This window comes from Thamnophis sirtalis, unplaced genomic scaffold (genome assembly GCF_051295495.1).
Source record: "Thamnophis sirtalis isolate CommonGarterSnake01/CBP01778 unplaced genomic scaffold, rThaSir2_p1.2 scaffold_10, whole genome shotgun sequence".
NCBI classification, from domain to species: Eukaryota; Metazoa; Chordata; class Lepidosauria; order Squamata; family Natricidae; genus Thamnophis; species Thamnophis sirtalis.
Window position 1 is genome coordinate 9,275,820 of NW_028261390.1, and position 26,786 is coordinate 9,302,605.

General features: G+C 44.1%; 1 protein-coding gene across 1 annotated transcript in view; it reads right to left on the reverse strand.

Moving 5' to 3' along the window:
• RASGEF1B (RasGEF domain family member 1B) overlaps window positions 1-26,786 on the reverse strand; it is a 240,542-nt gene that overhangs the window by 174,363 nt on the left and 39,393 nt on the right. Inside the window, exon 2 of the mRNA XM_087724007.1 lies at window positions 23,161-23,214. Within this exon, the coding sequence (XP_087580133.1) occupies window positions 23,161-23,214 (54 nt within the window). The remainder of the gene's footprint in view (window positions 1-23,160; window positions 23,215-26,786) is intronic.

Below are 26,786 nucleotides of genomic sequence, written 5' to 3' on the forward strand. Positions count from 1 at the left end.
TGTATTTCCAAACATTGGAGGGTTTTTAAATATATATATGCATGTATAGGAGAGGAGAGAAGAATAAGAATAAGAATAAGAATAAGAATAAGAATAAGAATAAGAATAAGAATAAGAATAAGAATAAGAATAAGAATAAGAATAAGAATAAGAATAAGAATAAGAATAAGAATAAGAATAAGAATAAGAATAAGAATGTATGTATGTATGTATGAATGTATTTAGTGTCACTAAAAATCCCAGTAACAGTCTGACTAGCTGAGGAGAGCTAAATAGCTTGAAATAGATCTATACTAGTCTCCCTTTATTTATTTATCAGCACAAATGCTATATATATATATGTTTTTTTATTTGTGCTGATAAATAAATAAAGGGAGACTAGTATAGATCTATTTCAAGCTATTTAACTCTCCTCAGCTAGCCAGACTCTTACTGGGATTTTTAGTGACACTAAATACATACAACCATTTGCTTGAAATGGAGTAAGGTTTCATGCTTCTCTAGTTGTGTTTCAAAAAATCTCTTTTACTAGAAGTGACAACACACACACACACACACACACACACACACAGAGCATCACCCCAGGAAATAAATCCTCTGCCAGTTTTAATGCTTTTAAAGCCATCTTTCTCCAGCCTGGATGTGTTTATTGCCAGATCCTCTACATGCATACACTTAGCGAGATGCCCCCGTAATTTACAATTTAATAAGAGAAAAGGCTACTTTTAATATTTTCTCTTATTTCTTATTACAGGGCACCCCAGGACTAAAATAGCCTCATAAAAGAGATATGTGCGCCTTTCCATCTCAGCTCCCGTTTAATAAACTGGGCCCTAATGAGATTAATCAATCGAAGAGTCATCCATCAATTAATACCATGCATGCTTAATTTGGAACGATATCTCACTCGGCTTGCAGGAAATAAATGTTTTGTGCTAGGATGCAGAGCTTGGAGCCGGGCTGTGTATCTCGAAGGTGCTCTGGGTTAGTCCCATCCATACAAAAGGCTGCCAGAGACCATCTTAATAGGGTTAGTCCTGCTGCATTTGTGGGATCCTGCACTGTAGTTTCATAGCCAGTGGAAGTGGACATGAGGCCAAGGAAAAATGAATCTCAACACTGTGAAAAAGTACTTAACAAAAAAGAAAAGCCAACCCTCACGAAAGACCTGTTTTCTACTGCAGGAAGGAGAGACCATCTCCAAGCCATTTTTGTTTCTTCTGGAGCTGGAAAGATAGAACAGAGTAAAGTAGAATAGAGTAGAATAAGAATAAGAATAAGAATAGGAATAAGAATAGAGGAGATAAGAATAAGAATAAGAATAAGAATAAGAATAAGAATAAGAATAAGAATAAGAATAAGAGGAGAGAAGAATAAGAGTAGAATAAGAATAAGAATAAGAATAAGAATAGAGGAGAGGAGAGAAGAATAAGAATAAAAATAAGAGTAGAATAAGAATAAGAATAAGAATAGAATAAGAATAAGAATAGAGGAGAGGAGAGGAGAGTAAGAATAAGAATAGGAATTAGAATAGAGGAGAGTAGAATAAGAATAAGAATAGAGGAGAGGAGAGAAGAATAAGAATAAGAATAAGAGTAAGAATAAGAATAAGAGTAGAATAAGAATAAGAATAAGAATAAGAATAGAGGAGAGGAGAGTAAGAATAAGAATAAGAATAGGAATTAGAATAGAGGAGAATAGAATAAGAATAAGAATAGAGGAGAGGAGAGAAAAATAAGAAAAAGAAAAAGAATACAGTAGAGAAGAATAGGAATAGAGTAGAGTAGAGTAGAGTAAAGTAGAGTAGAATAAAAATAAGAATAGAATAGAATAGAATAGAATAACAGAGTTGGAAGGGACCTTGGAGGTCTTCTAGTTCAACCCCCTGCTTAGGCAGGAAACCCTACACTACAGGATAGGATAGGATAGGATAGGATAGGATAGGATAGGATAGGATAGGATAGGATAGGACAGGACAGGACAGGATAGGACAGGACAGAATATATATTTCTATTCTGTTCTTTTCTGTTCTGTTCTGTTCCATTCCATTTCTAATAGCTTGGTGTCGTCTGCAAATTTAATGAGTTCCCCATCTGTAATGGGACAAAGACAGATTTAGGCTTGGGGAATCCCACAAAGGAGGGGAAGCAGAGGTGGTATTCAGCCGGTTCTGACCGGTTCTGGAGAGCCAGTAGCGGAAATTTTGAGTAGTTCAGAGAACCGCAAATACCACCTCTGGATGGCCCTGCCCCCATCTATTCGCTGCCTCCCGAGTCCCAGATGATTAGCTGAGTCTTCTTTTGTTGCTCTGCGGTAGAGAGCAGAGTTGGAAAACATATTAGTAGGGTGGGGAGGAAATGGGAATTTTGCAGTATCCTTCCCCCAGGAGTGGGGAGGGGGATTTTGCAGTATCCTTCCCCCAGGAGTGGGGAGGGGGATTTTGCAGTATCCTTCCCCCAGGAGTGGGAAAAGAATGGGGGTTTTGCAGTATCCTTCCCCTTCCACCAAACCACACTATGCCCACCAAGCCATACCCACAGAACCACTAGTAAAAAAAATTGAATCCCACCACTGAGAGGGAATCATGTCAGCTATCATGTTATGCCATTGGCCTGGATGGTTGAGAATCTCCATCGATCTAGAAGTATATAACTCTTGGCTAGAAATTCTAGGAGCTCCAGATCCATCCGGACGATCATCAGGTTGGGAAGAGTTGGTCCATAAAACCCAGACATCCATCTTTCCCAGACAGTCAGGAAATGTCAAGTGTGGAACCCAGAACCCACTTTGTGCCCATAGGGAGGCACACGATGCCTTCTTTCTCCTTGAACCAATCTCCTAGTCTAAGCATAAATGGTCTCCAGGTTGCTATTATCACTCTGCCTGGTGAATCATTCAGAGAATAGCTCCGAGATTTACTGCCCTGGCCCGTGAGTTAGCAGCGAGGAATTAATCCAAATGAATATTCATGGGATGGGAGCACCGTCGGTCGCACCGTTTTCATTTAGGGGTTTTGTTTTTTTCCTTTTTAAAGAAAGGGAAAGAAATGTCAGGAAGGCAGTTCTGGATTTCCCCATCCATAAAATGCACAGGCAATAAATCCATTGCCTCGGATGACTACCCCCCCCCTCCCCGCTGCCACAAATGGGCATCTCATTATGAGACCCTCCTGTAAAAGTACAAAGGCCAGTTTTAATAGGTGGCTGAATCAGCAACTTATGCAAATAAATTGCGCAAATTATGCACTGCCTCTGTAATCAGCAGGCACCGGCAGCTCGGCTGGCGAAAGATAGCTCATTTCCAAGTGCTTGGTCAGTAGCTGTAAGTTCAAGTAATGCCTCCTTCTATGGGGCATCCAGTTGGCCAATATTCATTTCCTCCGTGTTCTGACCCAGCTCCACAAACAAGACAAACCCTCTGTAGGTAACGCAACGATTCCTTTATTAGGAGCGGCGCAGCCCCGGCGAAAAGTTTCACCGCAGGCTAACAAGTCTGTCTGGCAGGGAGGTGAATAGCTGTCTGCCACATCTGTTCATCTCCGCCCCCTGCCTTTTATCCCCAGAGGTAGGGTGGGGCTTTGCTAGCAGCAGTGGCTGTTCTGTCTCAAGAACCGGCCCATAGATTTCCACTGCTCTCCTCTCCTCTGCCTTCTGTGCATCTGTACGTCAGACACTGGACCCAGCGATTCCTCCTCTTCCTCATCAGCCACCTCCAGACCTGGGGGCTATTGACTCTCCATCTGAGGGCTGACGGATGGCCCAGGCTCTGCCTCTGCTCTGCCTGGGGAGGGGAAAAACAGGCCTACCGGAAGTTCCAGAAGTACCGGAATTAAGTACCGGAAGTACTGGAAAAAGGCCTGTTTCTGGCCTCCGAAAGGCCTCCAGAGCCCGAGGAACAGTGGTGGGTTTCAAATTTTTTTAGAACCTCTTCTGTAGGTGTGGCCTGCTTTGTGGGAGTGGCTTGCCGGCCATGTGACCAGGTGGGAGTGGCTTGTCAGACATGTGACTGAGTGGGAGTAGCTTGTCAGACATGTGACTGGGTGGGTATGGCCAACTTGTAAAACGTGGGGAAACCCACTTAACAACGCTCTTGCTTAGCAACCAAAATGTTGGCTCAGGAACTCTGGCATTGAAGCACACAAGTCTTAAAGCTGTCAAATTACAAGACCCTTGCACCCCTAACCCAGGGGTGTTCAAACTTGACAGTTTTAAGGCTTGTGGACTTCAACTCCCAGAATTCCTCCTCTCGCTCTTCATCTTGATGATGTGCGGATGGGTGGTGGGTGGGAGCTGGAACCAGTTCTAAATGGCACTGTAGATTTGTGGAACCTCTTCTATAGAAGAGGTTAGAGCTGGCAGGAACCCACCCCTGCCGGGGAAGGTTGTTTTCGCCCTTCCGGAGGCTCGAGGAAATCCTCTGGAGCCTTTGGAGGGGGAAAACAGGTCTACTAGAAGCACCAGAAACAAGCCCGTTTCCATCCTCCGGGGCACCTCCGGAGCCCAGGGGAAGCAGTTTTCGCCTCCAGAGCCTGGGGAGGCGAAAACTCCCCCACTGTGGTGGAGGAAGCCAACTAGGCCACGCCCCCATGGCCATGCCCACCCAGCAACCAGGCAAAGAACCGGTTGTTAATTTTTTTCAATCCCACCCCTGGTTAGCTTTTCTGTTAAACTGCTCATAATTCAGTACAAAGGATAACCTAAAGATATTTAACAGGGAATGTATATAATAACCTAAGAAGGCCCCTACCTTTTCAGTGAGCAGAAAATTTGGTTATAGACCAATATTTTTTTCCCCTGCATGTTTCTACAAGATTAATTTTACACTGGGCTGTTTTTTAAGTAGTCTTCCATTAAATATCAATGCATACCTTTCAAGGGATAAGGGGGAAGAAGGATGAGGGATGGCACCGAAATCTGTTTAAATAATACAATGCAAAATTATTCATGGTATACGGAGTCCCTCCTCTCTCTCTGAAATCTGAGTCTTTAATAAATCCAAAGCTAAGGAAATGATACTGCTTTTCTTCATTGCATGGATTTGGGGAAACAGGCTATTTAAAAGGGCTTTATAGTTTTCAATATAAGAATGTGAATCAAAAACGTCTATTGGTTCTATCCAATCTAATATATTTCATGCAAAAATTGAGCATTGTGCAAGTCCGTGAGAGATAACTAGCATATCATCCCCGTCCTCATTCGCTATTGGGCAAAGAATTGGGGCTGATTGTTGTGGCCCGCCAACGGCCAGCAGAGCTGGCAGCAGATTCGGGCAGTGAGGAGGTTGGAGAGGAACATGGGCCAGTCCTGGAGTCTGGGGAAGGCTCGGATGAGGGCTCTGTGTTGGAGGCAGAGAGGGGGACAGAGCAGTCTGACAGTTATCAGCTGCCTTCAGAGTCAGACATCAGTGAGGCAGACAAGCAGCTGGAGCCTGTTCCCAGTGTGCGCATGCGCAGAGTTGCCAGAAGAAGGGAAATCTAAGAAACAAGGGTCAACTTGGGACGAAACCCAGAGTTGGATGGTGAATGGCCCCTCCCATAGGGAATAAAAGAGGAGCGAAAGAGGAATGGAGTTTGCAGGAGACAATTTGTTCATCCCTGCATTCTTGCCAAGCATTGCGGCGTCTGAAAGATATCGGCCTGGTCATTCTCCAAGCCTGATAAAGGTCAGTAATTGTGAACTATCTTGAAAGACAGTGGACCGGGACTTTGCTGGAGAGGAATTCACTGTAAATTAAATAAAAGGGGTTTATTGGGACAAGGACTTAGCTTCGTGCTGCTGAGGAAACCTAGGTCAGAACACTGATGGAAGATCTATTCAGACATCTCAAGCTCATATTCAACAATAATTTCCTAAAACTAGATGTTGGCAGTAGCGACTGACAGAGAGTCTTCACTTAACAACATTGCTGAGCGATCAGTCTAAGTTACAACAGAATCCCTAAAAAGATACTTATGACCTGGATTCAAAGTTCCAACAGCCAGGTTCTCCTATCTAGCCAAGATCATGGGATTGTATTTTGGGCACTTCGCAACAAATCCCCATTTACAGCTGTTTGCAGTGTCCTGCAGTCACATAACCATGATGTATTACCTTTTTTGCAAGAAACTGGAATTTACTTTAAGTTTTTTTAAAAAATGCCCCTAGGAAACAATGGACTCGCTTTTAATGGCCATTGAGTTCATTTATTACCCACCACACTCTATCATCTATCTATCTATCTATCTATCTATCTATCTATCTATCTATCTATCTATCTATCTATCTATCTATCATCTATCTCTACCTATCTCTCTATCTCTTTCTCTCTTTCTGCCGGCCTCTCTCTCCCATATCTATCTATCTATCTATCTATCTATCTATCTATCTATCTATCTATCTATCTATCTATCTATCTATCTATCTATCATCTATCTATCTCTATCTCTATCTCTATCTCTCTATCTATCTCTACCTATATCTATCTATCTATCTATCTATCTATCTATCTATCTATCTATCTATCTATCTATCTATCTATCATCTATCTAATCTCTATCTCTATCTCTATATCTATCTATATCTACCTATATCTATCTATCTATCTATCTATCTATCTATCTATCTATCTATCTATCTATCTATCTATCTATCTATATATATATATATATATATATATGAGATAAAGGAGGAGAGCCTGTGGCTAACACAACTGCCTAATATGTAATACAGCCCAGGTTCAAATCCCAGTAAGGGTATGGCTAGCTGATGAGAGCTAAATAGCTTGAAATAGATCTATACTAGTCTCCCTTTATTTATTTATTTATCAGCACAAATGCAACACACACACACACACATATCAGGTTGGTCATGTGATGACTCATTTAATGATACGCATGACTTAAGCCTGTAATTCCAAGTTCAATTATGGTCGTAGGTTGAGGACAACCAGTAACTGGCTTTTTTTTTTTTTTTGTGGATTCAAACTTTATCCCAGTGTTTTTCTGAATATCAAAGAAGGAGAAACGCAGTCTCTATGTGACGTATATATTTGGCAAACTATCTGAAAGAACATTTATAAATGAATTTGGCACAGGCTGCAAACGTACCATTAGAAAATCCTTGAATAAGCAGGATTCCCGATTGTTTGGAAAATACAGGATAGTGCAGAAGTATTTAGGAAGCACATTCAGCAGTAACAGATCCATTTTCCTATAACCACACACGAGTGGTGGGATTCAAAAATTTTTACTACCGGTTCTGTGGGCGTGGCTTGGTGGACATGGCGTGGCTTGGTGGGCGTGGCTTGTGAGCCTTGCAGGGGAAAGTTATTGTAAAATCTCCATTCCCTCCCAACTCCAGGGGAAGGATACTGTAAAATCTCCATTCCCTCCCAACTCCAGGGGAAGGATACTGTGAAATCTCCATTCCCTCCTCACTCCAGGGGAAGGATACTGCAAAATCTCCATTCCATCCCCACTCCAGGGGAAGGATACCGTAAAATCTCCATTCCCACCCATTCCAGGGGCAGGTTACTGTAAAATCTCCATTCTCTCCCAACTCCAGGGGAAGGATACTATAAAATCCACATTCCTCCCCCACTCCAGGGGAAGGATACTGTAAAATCTCCATTCCCTCCCCACTCCAGGGGGATACTGTAAAATCCACATTTCTGCCCCACTCCAGGGGAAGGATGCTGTGAAATCTCCATTCCCACCCACTGGAGAGGAAGGATATTGTAAAATCTCTGTTCCCTCTCCACTCCAGAGGAAGGATACTGTAAAATCTCCATTTCCTCCCACTCCAGGGGAAGGATACTGCAAAATCTCCATTCCCACCCAATCAGCTGAGACTCGGGAGGCAGAGAACAGATGGGGGCAGGACGAGTCAGAGGTGGCATTTACCGGTTCTCCGGACTACTCAAAATTTCTGCAACCGGTTCCCAGAACTGCTCAGAACCTGCTGAATGACACCTCCGGTACCTTCTCCCACTGCTATCTTACTCAGAACTGGATTCCTTCTATATAGTTGGCTTCCGGTGTGACTGTTTAAAAAGCTTCAAACTTTACAATCTGCATATATTTGCCTCTTTGAGGTAGCATCCTCTCTGAAAGTCTGTGATCAAAAGCCTAGCCAAACGGAGCCTGGCAACCACTTAAATTAAATGAGATGGGACATGCATCTAAGAAGGGCCTAGTGTTTGGGTTTTATTTCATTTTGTCTAGACAAATGATTGGCCTTTATTGTTTTTTCCGTGTCCTTTGGCTCTTGTTTTCAGAAGAAAAATAGGCCCAGGCTTGTCTCTGCTTCTGGCTAGATAGAACAAGGGATTTTCAGCCGCGCGGCTTCCTGGCAATCCCCCTCTTCCTCTGATTCAACTTTCTTAGCGACTTAATTAATGAAAAACACATTGTCTGTAAACTGAGATGCTTCATCCTTCCTTAGGAGCCTGAAGTTCAGTAATTAAATCATCTGTTCGTGGGCCAACAGGCTGGCAGGCCTTTGCCAAGAGGCTGGCAGGCAAGTCCCTTCTCCAGTTTTTCTCATTAGCTGAGCAAAGAGATAAACCACGTTAGGATGCGAGGCATGTAAACAGAAGGGAAAAAAAGGCTCCCGTTCCCGTTAGTTAGAACTGAGCAGCCCCTTAAACTGCTCTGGTTAAGACGCTTCTGAGAATGCACAGATCTAAGCAAACATCTGGAAGGCCCAGCCACAGCTGTGGCTAAGGGTTTTTTTTTTCCTTCTAAGTTTCACTTCCAGAATTCCTGCCTCCCTTGCATTCACGCTCCCCATCTGGAGAAGACTCTGCGAGTGCTTTGAGATGCACAGAAGAGGCAGGCAGCATGGAATTGGTTGCAGAAGACTGCTTTTTCCCCCCCCGTGCCATTGTTGGTTAGCATCCGGCATTATGTGCCCCATAGCAGTATTTCTCAAGCTTGGCAGTGTGGAAAGCCCCCATTCCCCCCCCCCAGGAGAATGAAATATTTTGGGAAATATTTAAAAAAAAGGCAGAATATTATATTTCCTCAAAACAGGGGTGGGCTTCAAAAATTTCAGCAAGAGGTTCTCTGCCTGGTTGCTGGGTGGGCGTGGCCATGATGGGCCTAGTCCAGAGGTGGGTTCCTACCAGTTCGCACCTATTCGGTAGAACCGGTTCGTCAAATCTACCAAACCGGTTAGAAGAGGTTCCACCAGTGGACCCGGAAAGCAGGCCACACCTACAGAAGAGGTTCCAAAAAATTATGAAACCCACCACTGACAGACACATACATAAACGCACAGACAGACAGACAGACTCACACAGAGAGAGAAAGAGAAAGAGAAAGAAAGGAAGAAATAAATAAAAGAAAGAAAGAAAGAAAGAAAAAGTGAGAGGGGCTGCCACAAAGAAGAGGGAGTCAAGCTATTCTCCAAAGCATCTGAGGGCAGGACAAGAAACAATGGTTGGAAACTAATCAAGGAGAGAAGCAGAGGTGGGTCCCTACCAGTTCGCACTTATTCGGTAAAACCGGTTCGTCAAATCTACCTAACCGGTTAGAAGACAGACAGACTGACTGACACAGAGAGAGAGAAAGAGAAAGGAATAAATAAATAAATAAATAAATAAATAAATAATAAATAAATAAATAAATAAGGAAGAAAAAGAGTGAGAGAGATGAAAGAAAAAAAGGAAAAAGGGACAGAGAGAAAAAAGGAAAGAGAGAGAGAGAGAGAGAGAGGGAGGGAGAGGGAGAGAGAGAGAGAACACATGGCCGGCAAGCCACTCCCACCAGGTCACATGGTCGGCAAGCCACTACCACAAAGGAGGCCACACCCACAGAGTAGGTTCGAAAAAATTTTGAAACCCACCACTGGCCTAGTCGGCCTCCTGCACCATGGAGGGAGGGGGGCGTTTTTACTCTCCCTGGGCTCCAGAGGCTTAATTAGATCCTCTGGGAGGGTGAAAACGTCCTTCCCAGACTCTGGAGGCCAGAAATGGGCCGCCTTCCTAAACTTTCAGTAGGCCTGTTTATCGCCCTTCCTGTGACTCCGCGCATGCACTTACCTGCATCCGAAATGGGCCGCGTGGGGACTCCTGGGAGGGGAGGGGTGGGCGGGGCCAGCCAGGAGTGGGATTTGGGGGTTCTCCGGACTGCACAGAATCTTAGCTAGAGGTTCTCCCGAACCCCCGCAAACACCCAGCAGCCCACCCCCTGCCCCAAAGGGAGAAATGGAGAGACAGGCTCTTGGAGACAGAAAGCAGCTTCCAGTCTTTCTTAATAGCCCACGGCAGATGCCAGCACTTAAGGAGATGAATAGCTTATTGGAAAGCGGAAGACAACTGTCTAGATGGCTCTATTCATAATGCCTTGTGTAAAGGATTTGATTGAATCACTCCCTTGTCCTCAAAAGGTAAAAGCAAAGTGAGCTTTGTTCCCATTTTCCACACCATTCATGATTTTATATCCTGGACTCATTTCTCTTTCTCTGGCCTGCTGCCCTTCATATTTTCGAGTCCCAGAAACTCTTCTTCACAGGGAAGTGTAGAAAGTTAGCACCTACCCCTCTCCTAGGAAAATGAGATATTTTAGGAAATATTAAAAGAATATTTCCCCTAAAAGGGAGGCAGAAACTCAGCTCTCCGCCTTTGTCAATGGCCCATTAAGGCCTGAGACAGTCTATTCTACATAACAAAGTTCTACCTCCTTCAGGCAGAGCCATAATAAATATCCCAAAGCTCTTGCATCGGCACTGAGCAACAGCTCAACCAAGCTTGGGACTCAAAAGACAGACAGACTACAATGTTGGCTAACACCCCTCCCCCTGGGAGTATGACCACCAATCAGAGTACATTTCTTAAACAGGAACAGGAAGCTCCAAGGCAGGACCCAAGAGAGAGTATAAAACTCATATCTGTCCTTTTTTTCCTTCAAGATCTTCGAGGCATGTGATCCCCTTTTCCCCCAGGATCTCAAACCATGTGGTCCTGTCCACCATCAATAAATCTTCTTTCCAAGCAACTTCCATGAATCCAGTGTCTTTTTCCCCACTGGGAACTGAACCCAGGTGGACATTTCTTCCAACTGAAGGTGTTCTACTTCTACCCTATATTTGCTTGCCTTTCTCTGCACATTTTCCATCTCCAGATAGGAGTGGGGAACTATGGTCCTTTTATGACTATGGACTTTAACGTCCAACATGGCTGGCTCAGGAATTCTGGGAATTGAAGTCCACAAGTCATAAAGGGGTCATCTTTTCCTCCACCTCTGACATGGAATCTGGAAAACCCAGAATTTCAAGTGTGGCCTTGGGTTTATATAAGGTCATTTCTACCTGGGTTGTTTTATTTTGAGGTCTCCTCTAAACTACTGCAAGTGTGTTTTTGCCTCCTCTTTCCTTTTTCATTCTCTGCCTGTCCCTCTAGATTTTCTGGTTAATTAATTGCTCAATTCTGCCAGTCACTTTCATTGCTTCAGATGCAAATCCCTCTACCTGCAACAGAATAGGAAGCTCGGCAGGATTGCAGTCTAAATCTTGTCCGCTTCAATTGATCAGTGTTAATAAACTCGGTATTTTCTTCCACTTAGGGTTGTTATGTAATCTACTTTACAGGGAATGATCTTCCAGTTCAGTGTTTGTCAACCTTGGTGATTTGAAGACTGTGGACTTCAACTCCTAAAATTTCCCCAGCCGGAATGGAGTAAACAATGGCTTTGGTTGGTGTTTTTGTTTTATTACTGCTGGATTAGGTTGAGATTTTATTCTCCGATTGGTTATAAACTCTGATTAGCCACTGGTAGCTTAAAGATGGGTAGAGCTAGGATTAGGGTTCCACCACAAAACCGCATTCGACTAAAGCGCGCTCGACGAAACCGCGTACCTGACGTCATCACAGCATGACGAAAAAAGCACGCTGTGAGCGCTAAAGCTAACATTAACCCCTAAACCTAAACCTAACCCCCCGAAACCTAACCCTAAACCTAACCCTTAACCTAACCCTAAACCTAACCCTTAACCTAACACTAAACCTAACACTAACCCTTAACCTAACCCTAAACCTAACCCTAACCCTTAACCTAACCCTAAATCTAACCCTAACCCTTAACCTAACCCTAAACCTAACCCTAAACCTAACCCTTAACCTAACCCTAAACCTAACCCTAACCCGAACCCTAAACCTAAACCTAACCCTTACGTTAACTTGAATCGGCTTGCTTTCAAAGCGCTTTTTAAAGTGCCCTTTTTTCTCCGCGGTCGCTGTTGTCGCGCTGCTGATGACGTCAGCGACGCGCTTTAATCGGGCGCGCTTTAGTGGACCGCAGTTTTGTCGTGCCACGAGGATTAGTTGTTAGGCATAATACACACACACACCAGTGGTGGGATTCACATAATTTAACAACCGGTTCTCTGCCCTAATGACCAGCTGGGTAGACGTGACTCAGTGGTCATGTGACTGGATAGGCATGGCCAACTTGACATCACTCACGTCAATGGGCGCTTCGCCTTAGCTGTTACAAGGTAATAAGGGTTAACTGGAGAGGCAGTTTCTGTAAGCAGGGCAATCAAGATTAGGCTAGAAACAACACCAGAATGTTTCCTTCCTGCCTTCCTTACAGGATTAGCCCCGTACAGTGGGAAAAAACAAAAGATTTATTCCAACAACCGGTTCTCCGAACTGCTTAGAAAGTTACCAACCGGTTCTCCCGAATAGGTGCGAACCGGCTGAATCCCACCACTGTTGCTTAGTAACCTCGTTTCTTTTCTTTGCCTGAATGGAACCTGGCAATATAGAACATTTCAAAGGGATGGGGAGAGTAGATTGTCTAGTTTCAAGTTACTTAGAAGAGGGGTCTCCCACCCCTGGTCTGTGGACCAGCTCCATGGCATGCCAGAAATTGGACCGCACAAACAAGCGTAGCCCCACCCACAGAAGGCAAGCAGCATGTAAAACCACGCTTCCTCCGGTCCATGGAAAAACCTCTCTCCATGGAACCTGTTTGCCCAAAGGTTTGGTGGTCACTGACTTAGAGAGTATTCAGGGCAGAGGGTGTGCCTTGTATACTTTCTGAGTAACTGGAAACTGGAAAATCTCTCTCCATCCTTTGGAAATCTATACATAGAAAAGGCAAATACCACTCACTCATCACGAAATCTCCAGAACCGTCAAGCCCACAAACTTGAAATTTGGTAGGTTTGTTCCTCTTGGCTTCTAGGTGCTCGCTAACAAAGGATTTTTCGAAATGACCATCAGAGCATTAGTATTTCTTATACAGTAATTAAAGCACTTTGATTAACACACTCAAGGAGTTCTACTCCCCCTCCCCACCTGAAAAGAACTCTGTTCCAACTGCTAGTTGCCTCACATTCCATTACCTCAATTCCAACTGGCAGATATTCCACTCCTTCACTCAGGAGCGGTCTGGGGCTCCTTACAGTACTAAATGTCGGTACCTCGCCAAAATGCTTACGCTTTCCACCTATGGAACCGCTTCTGGACTCAAGGAGGCAGGAGCGATATTCCCTTATGTGTTTATTTATTTATTTTTTATTTTATTAAATATATTTATATGCTGCCCAATCCCGAAGGACTCTGGGCGGCTTACAAAAAAATATAAGGAAAAAAAAACACATAACGATAAAAGAAAACAATTTAAAAACAACAAACCCCCTCATGTATTCATTCTAGTCGGGGCTGGACCTCAACAGTAAGGTCAACAGCCCCAGGCCTGCCGGAATAGCCAGGTTTTTACAGCTTTCCTGAAGGCCATGAGAGGGAGTATGGTCCGGATTTCCAGGGGGGAGCTGGTTCCAGAGAGTCGGAGCAGCCACAGAGAAGGCTCTCCTCCGAGGGCCCTCCGAGGATCTTACTGGCCGCTGGGAGGTATGTGGCAGCAGGCGGTCTTGAAGGTATCCTGGTCCTAAGCCATGTAGGGCTTTAAAGGTAATAACCAACACCTTGAATTGAGTCTGAAGACCAATTGGTAGCCAGTGCAGCTCACGGAGGACAAGTGTAACATGGGTGTACCTCGGCACACCCAATATCGCCCGCGCAGCTGCATTCTGAACTAACTGCAGTCTCCAAACGCTTTTCAAGGGTAGCCCCTTGTAGAGCGCGTTACAATAATCCAGCCAGTTTCAATCACCGACTACCACTGAGCCAATGGATTGATTCTCCTCCATTGCCTGATCACATAGTTTCATGTGAAGCACTGGTATCCAGCTAGTTTTATATATATACCATTGTAGGAAGTTAGTACCCAACCCCTCTTCTAGAAAAATGAAATATCCTAGGAAATATTAAAAAGGCAGAATATTATATTTCCTCGATGAGAAATGGACAAACATGTTTTTAGGCAGTAAACGGACTCACTCTTAATAGCCCCCCCCCACCTTTGTCAATGGGCCATTAAGGGCTGGGACAGTCTATTTTACATAACAAAGATATACCCCCTTCAGGCAGAGCCATTTCATTGCACCACCCACCAAGTTTCGGCCAAACTTAGCACATAGACAACGTACAAAGCTAGCTATAACCTCTGACAGCAACCAATCAGGATACTCTTCCTGTGCCCCAGAAAGGGCATAAAATCCAAGGACTCTCAGCATCTCTCTCTCCTTTTTCAATCAGGAACTCCAAGGCGTGTGATCCTGTCCACCATTAAACCATCTTTCCAAGCAGCCTCCATGTTTCCAGTGTCTTTTTCCCCCACTTGGAACTGAACCCAGAAGGACATTTCTTCCCACATCATTTTCCCACTCTGCAGGGAAAATATAATGTTCTTTTTAACAAGGACTAACCAGACCTTGTGCCAAATTCACACACGTTTTATCCCATTCCCTTTTGATAGTGGAAATACAGATAGGGTGGAAACACCTCTTCTAGGTCTTCCTTTGCTCCTTTTCATTGAGTTTTCCTTGAATTCAACCTCTATTTTATTGCTCTGACACCAATAAATGAGGTGTTTCTTCCTTTCCACACACCACCCCTGGAGGGACTCGGCTTCAAAAGAGGATGTGCCATAAAGCAGGACTATTCACTCATTAATTATGTTTACTGTAAATCAGTGCTCTTGTCACATTATGCAGATTCTGCACCGGGCCAAGGTTAATGCTTTTATTAGATGATTTGTAAAATTGAAAGCGTTAACCCATTTGCATTATAGAAGAACAGATATCCTTGCAAGGGAGTGCAGCTGCGTTCGGAAGAGAGCTTGATCGGCAAAAAACGGTAACTCAAAAATAGTCATTCGTTTCTACAAAATGCCAGTCTTCCAGGGTGAAGGGAAGACCCACAATTGGAGCATCTCTAGGATCATAAATATTCAAATATGGAGAATAGAGGAAAACCTGGGCGCAAATTGTGCATAATCAGCAGAACTAGACCAATAACTTTTTCAACATATTAACTGACTTGTAGAAAAGATGTTTCCCCCCCCCCCCCCCCAGTTTTTCAAACTGAAGAAGCAACAGCAATCACACTTGGGCTTACTGTATATACCACTTCATAGTGATTTTACAGCCCTCTCTAAGCAGTTTTTAGAGTCAGCCTACGGCCCCCAGCAATCTGGGTCCTCATTTTACCAACCTCGGAAGGGTGGAAGGTTGAGTTAACCTTGAACCGGTCAGGATCGAACTGCTGGCAGTAGGAAGAGTTAGCCTGTAATACTGCATTCTAACCACTGTGCCACCATGGATAAGAGATCATATTTGACCTTGTATAGCCAGCATCAAGTTCCTAATATTTACATATTTTTTGATATCAATATAATATAAAGAGTTGAGGAGGCCAAGATGTGTGTGTGTGTGTGTGTGTGTGTGTGTGTGTGAGAGAGAGAGAGAGAGAGAGAGAGAGAGAGAGAGAGAGGGAGAGAGAGAGAGAGAGAGAGAGAGAGAGAGAGAGAGAGAGAGAGAGAGAGAGAGAGAGAGAGAGAGTGTTCCAGCATAACTCTGGAACACCTCAAGCAATTTCAACCAAACTTGGTACACAGATGACTTACTCTCTGAAAACAAATATTGTGGGAGTAAGACATCCCTAACAACCCTCGGTGGGGGGGGGGGTTGTTGTGTTCTGTTAACAGTCTATTCTGCCTTAAAACGGCTTCTACCGTACTGCTTTTAAATGGTTTCTACTGTACAGTGCTGTGGAGTTGCCATGGTAAATGCTTGCGATCCCATGGACAACGTTCCTCCAGGCCTTCCTCTCCTCTACCATCCTCTGGAGTCCATTTAAGGTCACACCTACTGCTTCAGTGACTCCATCCAGCCACCTCATTCTCTGTCGCCCCCTTCTTCTTTTGCCCTCAGTCTTTCCCAGCATGAGGCTCTTCTCCAGGGAGTCCTTCTTGCTTCTCATTAGATGGCCAACGTATTTGAGTTCCATCTTCAGGATCTGGCCTTCTAAAGAGCAGTCAGGGTTGATCTCCTCTAGGACTGACCGGTTTGATCACCTTACAGTCCAAAGGACTTACAGGAGTTTTCTTTTAAGTACCAAATTAAAATATGCCTTGTTTCAAGCATTTTAGATTTCAGCTGTTCAGTTTTGACTCCGTCAGATAGTATTTTTCATATTATTATTATTATCATTGCTGCTGTTTATCTATGCACAATTTTAATTATTTTTAATTATCTAGTTATCTACCTATCTGATATATCCATCTTTTTAATTTGCACAGAGAATGGACTTTATAAAATGTCTGTGTACCCAATAAAGTCTAATATTTTCTCAATTTGTAAACTTAAATTGCCAATTTTAGCTGAAACTAATGCAACTCCGCAATTAATGGGCCTATATGTGGCACACTTACCAAGATGAGAGCATTTATGTATGTGAATAAATGCTCATGATCCAGAAGCCACTCTGAAAGGACAAAGCTAAGCGCCCAAAATAAATTAATATTAATTGAACAAATCTCTACTGATTAAGATTAATTTCTTATATAATAAGTTTCAGTGGCTGCTCTGACAGCCAGATCACCAAATTAATCAAACTGCCTGTTCAAAGCAAGGCCTTGAAGTAAGACAGTCAAAGATCAAGAGCTAACAGTAGACTAATAAGCAATACTCAATAGTTAATGTCATTTTGAGTAGTATGTTTAGCAGTGGTGAGATTCAAATTATTTTACTACCAGCTCTGTGGGCGTGGCAAGGGAAGGATACTGCAAAATCTCCATTGCGGAAGGATACTGCAAAATCTCCATTCCCACTCCACTCCTGGGGGAAGGATACTGAAAAATCTCCATTCCCTCCCCACTCCAGGGGAAGGATACTGCAAAATCTCCATTCCCACCCTACTCCAGGGGAAGCATACTGCAAAATCTCCATTCCCTCCCCACTCCAGGGGAAGGATACTGCAAAATCTCCATTCCCACCCTACTCCAGGGGAAGCATACTGCAAAATCTCCATTCCCTCTCCACTCCAGGGGAAGAAACTGCAAAATCTCCATTCCCTCTCCACTCCAGGGGAAGGATACTGCAAAATCTCCATTCCCACCCTACTCCAGGGAAGCATACTGCAAAATCTCCATTCCCTCTCCACTCCAGGGGAAGGAAACTGCAAAATCTCCATTCCCTCTCCACTCCAGGGGAAGGAAACTGCAAAATCTCCATTCCCACTCCACTCCTGGGGGAAGGATACTGCAAAATCTCCATTCCCTCCCCACTCCAGGGGAAGCATACTGCAAAATCTCCATTCCCTCTCCACTCCAGGGGAAGGAAACTGCAAAATCTCCATTCCCTCTCCACTCCAGGGGAAGGATACTGCAAAATCTCCATTCCCACCCTACTCCAGGGGAAGCATACTGCAAAATCTCCATTCCCTCTCCACTCCAGGGGAAGGAAACTGCAAAATCTCCATTCCCTCTCCACTCCAGGGGAAGGAAACTGCAAAATCTCCATTCCCACTCCACTCCTGGGGGAAGGATACTGCAAAATCTCCATTCCCTCCCCACTCCAGGGGAAGCATACTGCAAAATCTCCATTCCCTCCCCACTCCAGGGGAAGGATACTGCAAAATCTCCATTTCCACCCTATTCTGGGGGCAGCCAGAGATGGTATTTGCCAGTTCTCCGAACTACTCAAAATTTCCGCTACCAGTTCTCCAGAACCTGCTGAATTTCACCCTTGATGTTTAGCCTGAAAAAAATAGTAGCGAGGAATGGGTAAAAACAATCTAGGTTTTGGGGCCTTCATTATATAATTAGCAATTCCCAAACATACCACATACACTTTATAGATTTGGGTGTGTGTGTGTGTGTGTGTGTGTGTGTGTTGCAGACAGCTGGTCATTTGCATCCTTTTAGGGAATCATTAAGGCCACCTGGAGATTTATCTGTGTCTCAGGGTCACCTGAATGGTGAAAATGGCTGTGGAGCCTTGTTGGAACTATTGAAAGGACTGTGTTGTAGACTGGAGATAGATGATGTCTTATTCTCCCACCCTCTCTCTGTTGGGAGAGGGATGCTCAGTATTGACATAGATGGCCTCTTTGAATGCAAATGTCCAGCCTTCTGCAAGGAGTATAAATCCTTCCATCTCCCCACCATCCAGTCAGAGCTGAAAAAGCTTATTGGATGAGAAGCAAAACCTCTTTAACAGAAAAAACAAGAAAGTCTAGTTGCCTCCTGAAAAAAGCACCTTTGGGACTATGGTGGCATTGGTTGCAACAGCTGGCTTTTCTTCCAGATGTTCTGTCTTCATATGTTCATTGGGGAGGGGGGTTGGATTGCTTGGATTGGGAGGAGATGAATACAGGTAGTCCTCAACCTACAACCACAATTGAGCCCCAATTTTCTTTTTCCTACGGGAAACGTTTGTTAAGTGAACTTGGCCCCCATTTTACAACCTTTCTGCCCACTGTTACTAAGTGAATCACCGCCGTTGTTCAGTTCCTAACAGGGCTGTGAAGTGAATCTGACTCCCGCCTTTAACTTTGCTTGTCAGAAGGTCGCAAAAGCGGATCACGTGACTGCAACCATCGTAAATATGAGTCAGTTGCCAAGGGTCTGGATTTTGATGACGTGATGGTGGAGATACGGCAACGCTCGTCGTAAGCGTGGGAAACGATCACAAGTCACCTTTTCCCAATGCCACTGTAAATTTGAACAGTCATTAAATGAATCATTGAAGTCAAGGACTACCTGTAATTTTTTCCAAGATATTTCCCCCCCACCCACCAGCTCTGAGATTTCTTAATGATTTCTAGATCAATGACTAATTAGGTCTCAATCTAGCTTTACAAGATCACCCAACTTTGACTAGAGGGCGCCACCTACTGGGGACTTTGGCATACATAAATCATCAGACTCCAGTTCTAGTTGAAATTCAGGATTTTCGTTTCCATTTCCCTCCCCTCTCCAACTGTATATCTCCATGATGTTGAATCTATGGCACATGTGCCACAGGTGGCACGCTGAGCCATTTCTGAGGGCACGCGAGGCGTTGCCCTGTCAGCTCCAGCGTCCATGTGTGCGCTGTCCAGCTGATTTTCGGCTTTGATTTTCGGCCGTTTTTCGCCCTTCGGAGGCTTCCCTGAAGTCTCTGGAGGGCAATGCGCAAACCAGACTTCCAGTTGGTGCATTGGACTGTTGGTGCATTGGAGCCGAGGTGGCGCAATGGTTAGGGTGCAGTACTGCAGGCCACTTCAGCTGACTGTTCTCTGCAGTTCAGCGGTTCTAATCTCAGCGGCTCAAGGTTGACTCAGCCTTTCATCCTTCCGAGGTGGGTGAAATGAGGACCCAGGCTGTGGGGGCAATATGCTGACTCTGTAAACCTCTTAGAGAGGGCTGAAAGCCCTATGAAGCGGTATATAAGTCTAACTGCTAACTGCTATTGCTATTGCTATTTTCCTGAGAGTTAGAACAATTAATCAGTGGAACAGCTTGCCTCCAGAAGTTGTGAATTCTCCAAACACTGGAAGTTTTTAAGAAGATGTTGGATAACCATTTGTCTGTAGTGGTGTAGGGTCTCCTGCCTAAGCAGGGGGTTGGACTAGAAGACCTCCAAGGTCCCTTCCAACTCTGTTATTCTACTCTATTCTATTTTAGGCTGGATTCATATAGCATCAAAACTGGGACTCTTGCTTTCTAGCCCGTTGCCTCAACCACTATATCAAACTGGGCTCTCAGCTTTCTATTACGGAACGTACAAAACATTTAAAATGCAATCTGATAAAATTGTTCTGACTTCACTCCAGAAATAGCTTGAGCCGGAGACAGATCCCTCCCTCGTCCTTGAAGAGCCGTTTGGAGACCAAAGTATTTCCAGAGCGGTTGAAACAACATAAATATCCTTTTACGTTTCGATATCAAAGAACCATTTCCAGTCAGGTCAAAACAAATCCATTTGGAGTGACTGAAGTGACTGCTCTGAGCCGAGCGGGCAGCTATTCTCGAGTTGTCAGGCAAGGATGTTTCGTCAATGAAACTTTAGAATTGAATTGTTCCGTCCAATAAACCAGAAATTCCCCCATCGCTGCTTGCTGTCAGGCCTCATTGAAAGCGATTTGTATTTGAAGTCAAATGCCCCCAAGTGCCATAAATGGATTTACCGGCAGCTCTTTTCAAGAGTCAAAACTCAATTTTAATAAACCAGATCGATAGGTTTCATTCTTGGTGTGCAGGTAAAGATTTATGACAAAATCGTTGCCTTGGTCAGTTCCAAATTTCAACAGATACATATTGATCTCTATAATCAATACCGTTATATTTATGGAAGGAAGCAGGTGAGGAATACAACAAGTAAAGTAAAAGTATTCTTTGCTTTTTTCCCCATCTTGCATCCACTTATCTTTCACGCTAAAATGAACCACCACATCAACAAAAGAATAACCCACATTTTAAGAAGGGAAACTTTTTTTTTGAAATTTTCTTTGGCCTTGAATCTTTCTGCCTCAGCTCATGTTTACATTTTATTAGCCAAGACCGCCAGATAATTGGTTTTCTGCTTGGTCGATGGGAAGGAGGGGAGAGAGAAAAATGTCTTATTATCTGAGGAAATTGCAGAAGGCTTACCGGATGTGCAACCAAACAAATAGCTTTTTTAACCTGCTCCTTGCAATTCCTACTTCTAACGTATGCACAGATTTTTGATTGATTGTATACCATCAGGGGTAGGATTCAACCGGTTTGGACTGGTTTAGGTGAACCGGATGCTAATTTTACATCGGGGCTGCCCAGTGGTGGGATTCAAATAATTTAACAACCGGTTCTCTGCCCTAATGACCATCTGGGTAGGTGTGGCTTGGTGGTCATGTGACTGGGTGGGCGTGGCCAACTCAACATCATTCACATCGATGGGCGCTTCGCCTTAGCTGTTACAATGTAATAAGGGTTAACCAGAGAGGCAGTTTTCTGTAAGCAGGGCAATAAAGATTAGGCTAGAAACAACACCAGAATGTTTCCTTCCTGCCTTCCTTACAGGATTAGCCCTGTAAAGTGGGAAAAAACAAAAGGAGATTTCTTCCAACAACCGGTTCTCTGAACTGCTTGGAAAGTTACTAACCGGTTCTCCCGAATAGGTGCGAATAGTGTCACACAGTGAGGAGGTTGGGGAGCAACATGGGCCAATCCTGGAGGCTGGGGAAGGCTCTGATGAGGGCTCTGTGTCGGAGGCAGAGATAGGGCGAAGGCCGTCTGGCAGTTCTCAGATGCCTTCGGAGCTAGACAGCAGTGAGGCAGAGGAACAGCTGGAGCCTGTTCCCAGTGTGCACTTGCACAGAGCTGCCAGAAGAAAAGAACAGCTCAGAAATCAGGGTCGACTTGAGAGTAAAGCTGCAGGTAGACAATGAATGGCCCCTCCCATAGGAAATAAAAGAGGGGCCAAAGGGGAGTGGGCTTTTGCAGGAAACCATTCATTCATTCATTCATTCATTTCAGGAGTGTGAAGATCCGTCCGTGAATCTCAGGGACTCTGTGCCCAGTTTTTCTTTACCCAGCACCTCATTTGGAAAATATTTACAAGGCAGCTTCCCAAGCTAGATAAGGTCTGCGATCATAAATTCACCTTTGAAAGACTGTTTACCAGGCCTTTGCTAATTGTGAATGAGAAGAATTCACATTTGTTTAATAAAAGGCGTTTTGTCGGGACCAGGACTCTGCCTCGTGCTTTTTGGGGAAGCCTAGGTCAGAACAGAAACTGTGGTCCTCTTAAAGTAGATGTAAAGTGAGATTTGGCTATTAAGTGTGAAACCTACTGGGTCAGGCTGGACAGCCTTTTAGAGCCCCTTTACTTCTATATTAAAAGCCACATAGACAGAGTTGGAGCTTGCAAAAGAAACAGGAAGCCAGTGCCTAACCCCAAGATGTCCCTATGTCAAAAGCCTATGTCAAAAGCCTATGTCAAAAGTCCAAGGTTCAATTAAAGTTCGTTAATGACACGTACTCCATAAACAAAAGGAGAAGTAAGACCCCATCTCCTTATAAGGCTTTCTCCTCAAGGTAACCACTAAGAAATGTGTTAAGTATTTCCGTGTTGCAATGCTTTTGAGAATGTATAAGAATGCGTGCTTCGATAATGAAGGTTGTTCAGAACTTGCAATGCTAAGCCATGGGCTAGCTTTCTGAACCTGGCTGCCAAATAAACTTTTCCTGTATCCTGAGAAGTCTAAAGCCTGTCATTTTCTGCAACACTCTCACATTGCAAAAAATAAATCTATGAAATGTCTGCTTCACATGATCTACAAAAACACGTGCTGAGGCACTTATTATCCTTCCCAAAACATAACAGCCTTCGTGTCAAAACAGTCACCAAAACGTTGCCACCCTTTTCGCATCTTAAATGTATCTTTCATTCTGTCCAAATGCCTATTTTCAAAAGCTCTCATAGCCCCGGGTTGCATCTTCTTTTGAGTTCCTGCTATCCTGCGATTAAAAAATAAAGTGAAAGCTTTGAATAAGGTTATCAAGACCGCTTCCTGGCGTGAATTTTAATATTGCACAATCCTCTTGAAAAAAACTGTCTCCTACGAAGATGGAATTTGGAATAATGAATGCACTCAGTGCCAACGAACGGCAAGTCGAAAGAGAATTTACCTCTGTTTGAACCAAAGCCTGCCAGGCTCCGAGTGATTTCTAATCAATTATTTAATTACAGGCACATCGGAGGCCTGAGCCTTACCCGTAGGATCCTGGCTGCAGGCTCAGTAATATCCTTTTATCATTTGAAGACAAGATTTAAAAAGCAGAGAGAGAGAGAGGAAAAACCCACCTACCTGTTTGCAGTCAGAAAAGGTCTTCTCTTTAGCCAAAGAGCTGAAATGGGACGTCTGAAAGAAAGAAAGAAAAAAGGCATTTTCCCACCTTTTATTTTCCGTAGGTTTTGTTTCCCCACCCCCCACCCCAAATTTTGCAATATTATTTCAAGGAGCAACCAGAGAGATCGAATATAGGAGGGCAGAAGATTGAAGAGGTGATCCAAAAGGATAACCTTCCAAGAAGAGCAAAATACAGCCCAGCGGTTTCATTTTTCCTGGAAGTTCACTTATTGTTTGGTTAATTGGTCAATTGGGTATTTGGTATTTGGAACTGGACATGACCCCCGCTTAATCTTATTTTGAAGTTCTTAGCAATCCATTCCATGACACTGAAAAATAATGAAAGATGGTGAAAATCTATCTTTGAATTTCACTCAGGTCGAATGAATAAAAGGATGGATGGATGGATGGTGGAAGGATGGATGATAGGTGCTAGATGATGGATGCATGGGTGCACGGGTGCACGGGTGCATGGGTGCATGGATGAATGTTAACCTAATTTGGATTTTGAAATGTCTGCAAGAAAACAGCTAACGTGGTCTGAGGCAGGAGTGAAATGCTCTGAAATCTGCTACCGGTTCGCTTTGAACCGGTAGTAAAAAAAAAAATGATTTAAAAAAGTTTTTAAAAAGTTCCGATGATCAGCTGTCCGACAATCAGCTGTGCTGTGTGATCATCGGAACTTTTTTTCAAACTATTTTTTAGCATTTTTTTAATACCAGTTCTCCTGAATATAAATACTGGAATTTAAATACCGTTTCTCCTGAATTATATTCTAGCGAATATACATCGGGCGGCACAGCTACCGTATTTTTCGGAGTATAAGACGCACTGGAGTATAAGACGCACAAGGTTTTGAAGAGGAAAATTTTTTTAAAAAGGTTTTGCACTCTGCAAACCTCCCAAAAATGGACAGTTTTTTGCCCAAACTGGCCCATTTTTGTCCAAAAAAAGGGCATGGATAGCCTTTAGGAAGCTTATAGAGTGCTGCTGGGGAGTGGGGGGGGGGGAAATGAGCTGTTTGTCATTCATTTCTGCCCTCCCCAGCCCCCAGGAGCTCTCTGAAAGCCTTCTAAAAGCTATGCACAGCCATTTTGGTGATGGGAGCGGAGTTTCGGGAGGCAAAAAATGCTGTATTCAGCGTATAAGACGCACCCAGATTTTCAGCCTCTTTTTTGAAGGAAAAAGGTGCGTCTTATACTCCAAAAATATGGTAATTGTCACACAGCTGGCTACCGGTTCGGGTAAACCGGTAGCATTTTTTACTGCCAGTTTGGGCGAAGCAGCCCAAAACCGGTAGCTTATCACTCCTGATCCAAGGTGACATAAACTTGACCTGTGCTATTTCATCCATTATGCAGTGATGCTAGCCATGGCCCTGTCCATTTTCTGGTGGTAGATAATAACGGAAGATACCAATTACGTAAAGATTGAAGAAAACACACCGGCAGGATTTATACCACTAGCTAATGAGCCTCATCTGTTTTCCATTTAATTAATGAACATTTGGAGAACGTTTTGAATAGAAAGACTGCGTGCACTTACTTCTTTACTTACTACTAAATGCAGCTAATGGCTCTCACTTTATTTGCAGGCCAATGTTTATTCAACGGAGGGGAGCTCAGGAGTTCAAGGGGCAATTTAGTTCTTACAAAGGGGAGTGGGATTTGAAATCCCCAACTGACTAAACCTCACTGCTATGCAGGTAGTTCCCAACTAGGAGCACAGTGGCTCACTTCAGCCTGCTGAGCCTTAACCCAGTGGCTGGGTTGAGGCTCAGCAGGCTCACGTTTGAAACCTGGTTGCTGCAGCATGGCGGGGTGAGCTCTCATCACATGTCTTAAAGTGGTGAAGTTTGAGAAACACCAAAGTACCGTATTTTTCGGTGTATAAGATGCACAGAGCCAAGGTGGCGCAGTGGTTAGAGTGCAGTACTGCAGGCCACTTCAGCTGACTGCTATCTGCAGTTCGGCGGTTCAAATCTCACCGGCTCAAGGTTGACTCAGCCTTTCATCCTTCCAAGGTGGGTAAAATGAGGACCCAGACTGTGGGGGCGATACGCTGACTCTGTAAACCGCTTAGAGAGGGCTGAAAGCCCTATGAAGCGGTATATGTCTAACTGCTATTGCTAACTGCTATGCACCGGAGTATAAGACGCACCAAAATGTGAAAAACAGGGCATGCAAAGAGTTTGAGAGGCCTGCAAAGTGGTCCTGGGGGCTAGGGGGGGCAAAAAAGAACAAAAAGCCAGTTTTTCATGAAAACGGGCCCATTTTTGCCCCCCAAAAGGGCATGCGTAGCCTTTAGGAGGCTTGTAGAGTGCCCTTGGGGGCTGGGGGAGGCGAAAACGAGTGAAAAACGGACCGTTTTTTGCTCATTTGTGCCCTCCCCAGCCTTCAGGAGCACTTTGCAGGCCTCCCAAACCCTCTGCACATCCATTTTTGTGAAACGGGTGGGGTTTCGGGAGGCCAAAAATCCTGTATTCAGTAAATGACACATCCAGTTTTTCACCCTCTTTTTGGGGGGAGGAAGGTGCATCTTATACTCCGAAAAATACACACTCCCTCCCCTGTCATCCACCTTGGCTTGGATTTACTCGTGTGTACACTTCTCCTACCCGTTTACACATTCCCTTGGTTCCTGAACTCTGTTTAAACCTTGGCACAGAATCAGAGTCATCTTTTAAAGACCCCATAATCCCTTGCGGGGTGGAGTCTTAGACAACTGAGTGTTTTCTGGCTAGATGCCCTTACTGTCGCCAGTACGGAGTTTTGTTCAGCAGATACATTCTCAGTGTGCACAGAGAGGGAAATATCTGCCTCTACCTAGGATCGAACTTACAGACTCTTGATTGTAATGTGGGAGCTCCACCTCTAGGCCACCACACCACTCAAAACCTTGATGTTGAACAGGGGTGGTATACACTTACCTACCGGTTGACAAATGTGAGCTCCCTGCATGTGCGCATGCGCTTTTGACAGAAAAATGTCCTAAATGGGATGCCGTAGAGCCAGGCGTGGGTGGGTGGAGCCACCTGTGATTTCCGCTACCGGTTCGGGCGATCCGGTCTGAACCGGTAGAATACCACATCTGACGCAGAATATTCCTTTCAAATCAGTTCCGTCAAGCGAATGGCATTTTTTCTGGGAGGCTCAATCAACTTGCGCCATACATAGGCACAATACATTTCAGCCTGTGAAGTTTAGAGCCAAAGGCCATTATAAAATTAGGAAGCTTTTGCCTTCAGAAATGCCGATGTTGATTTGAGGGTGATGTTAAGGGGAGAGACATCATCGCTGTACATTAAATGGACGTGTTAAAGCTGACCTGAAAAGTGTTATTTAAAAAAAAACCAAAAAACCACTGTCTCTCTGCCATGGCTATCGTCATTATTATGGAGATAATTATGCCCTCTGGCAGGACTTCCAGCTTTAGTCAATGTCCTTGGCTGAAGACTGAAACTTTGGATTCACGTATGAGTTTGCTCTTCGGGTGTGTTTTTAGCAACTAAACCTGTTTCTTAGCATGCTGCATGTACAAACTCAGAAGTGTCCCAGGGAGGGGGGGATTGTCCCAAAAGCCAA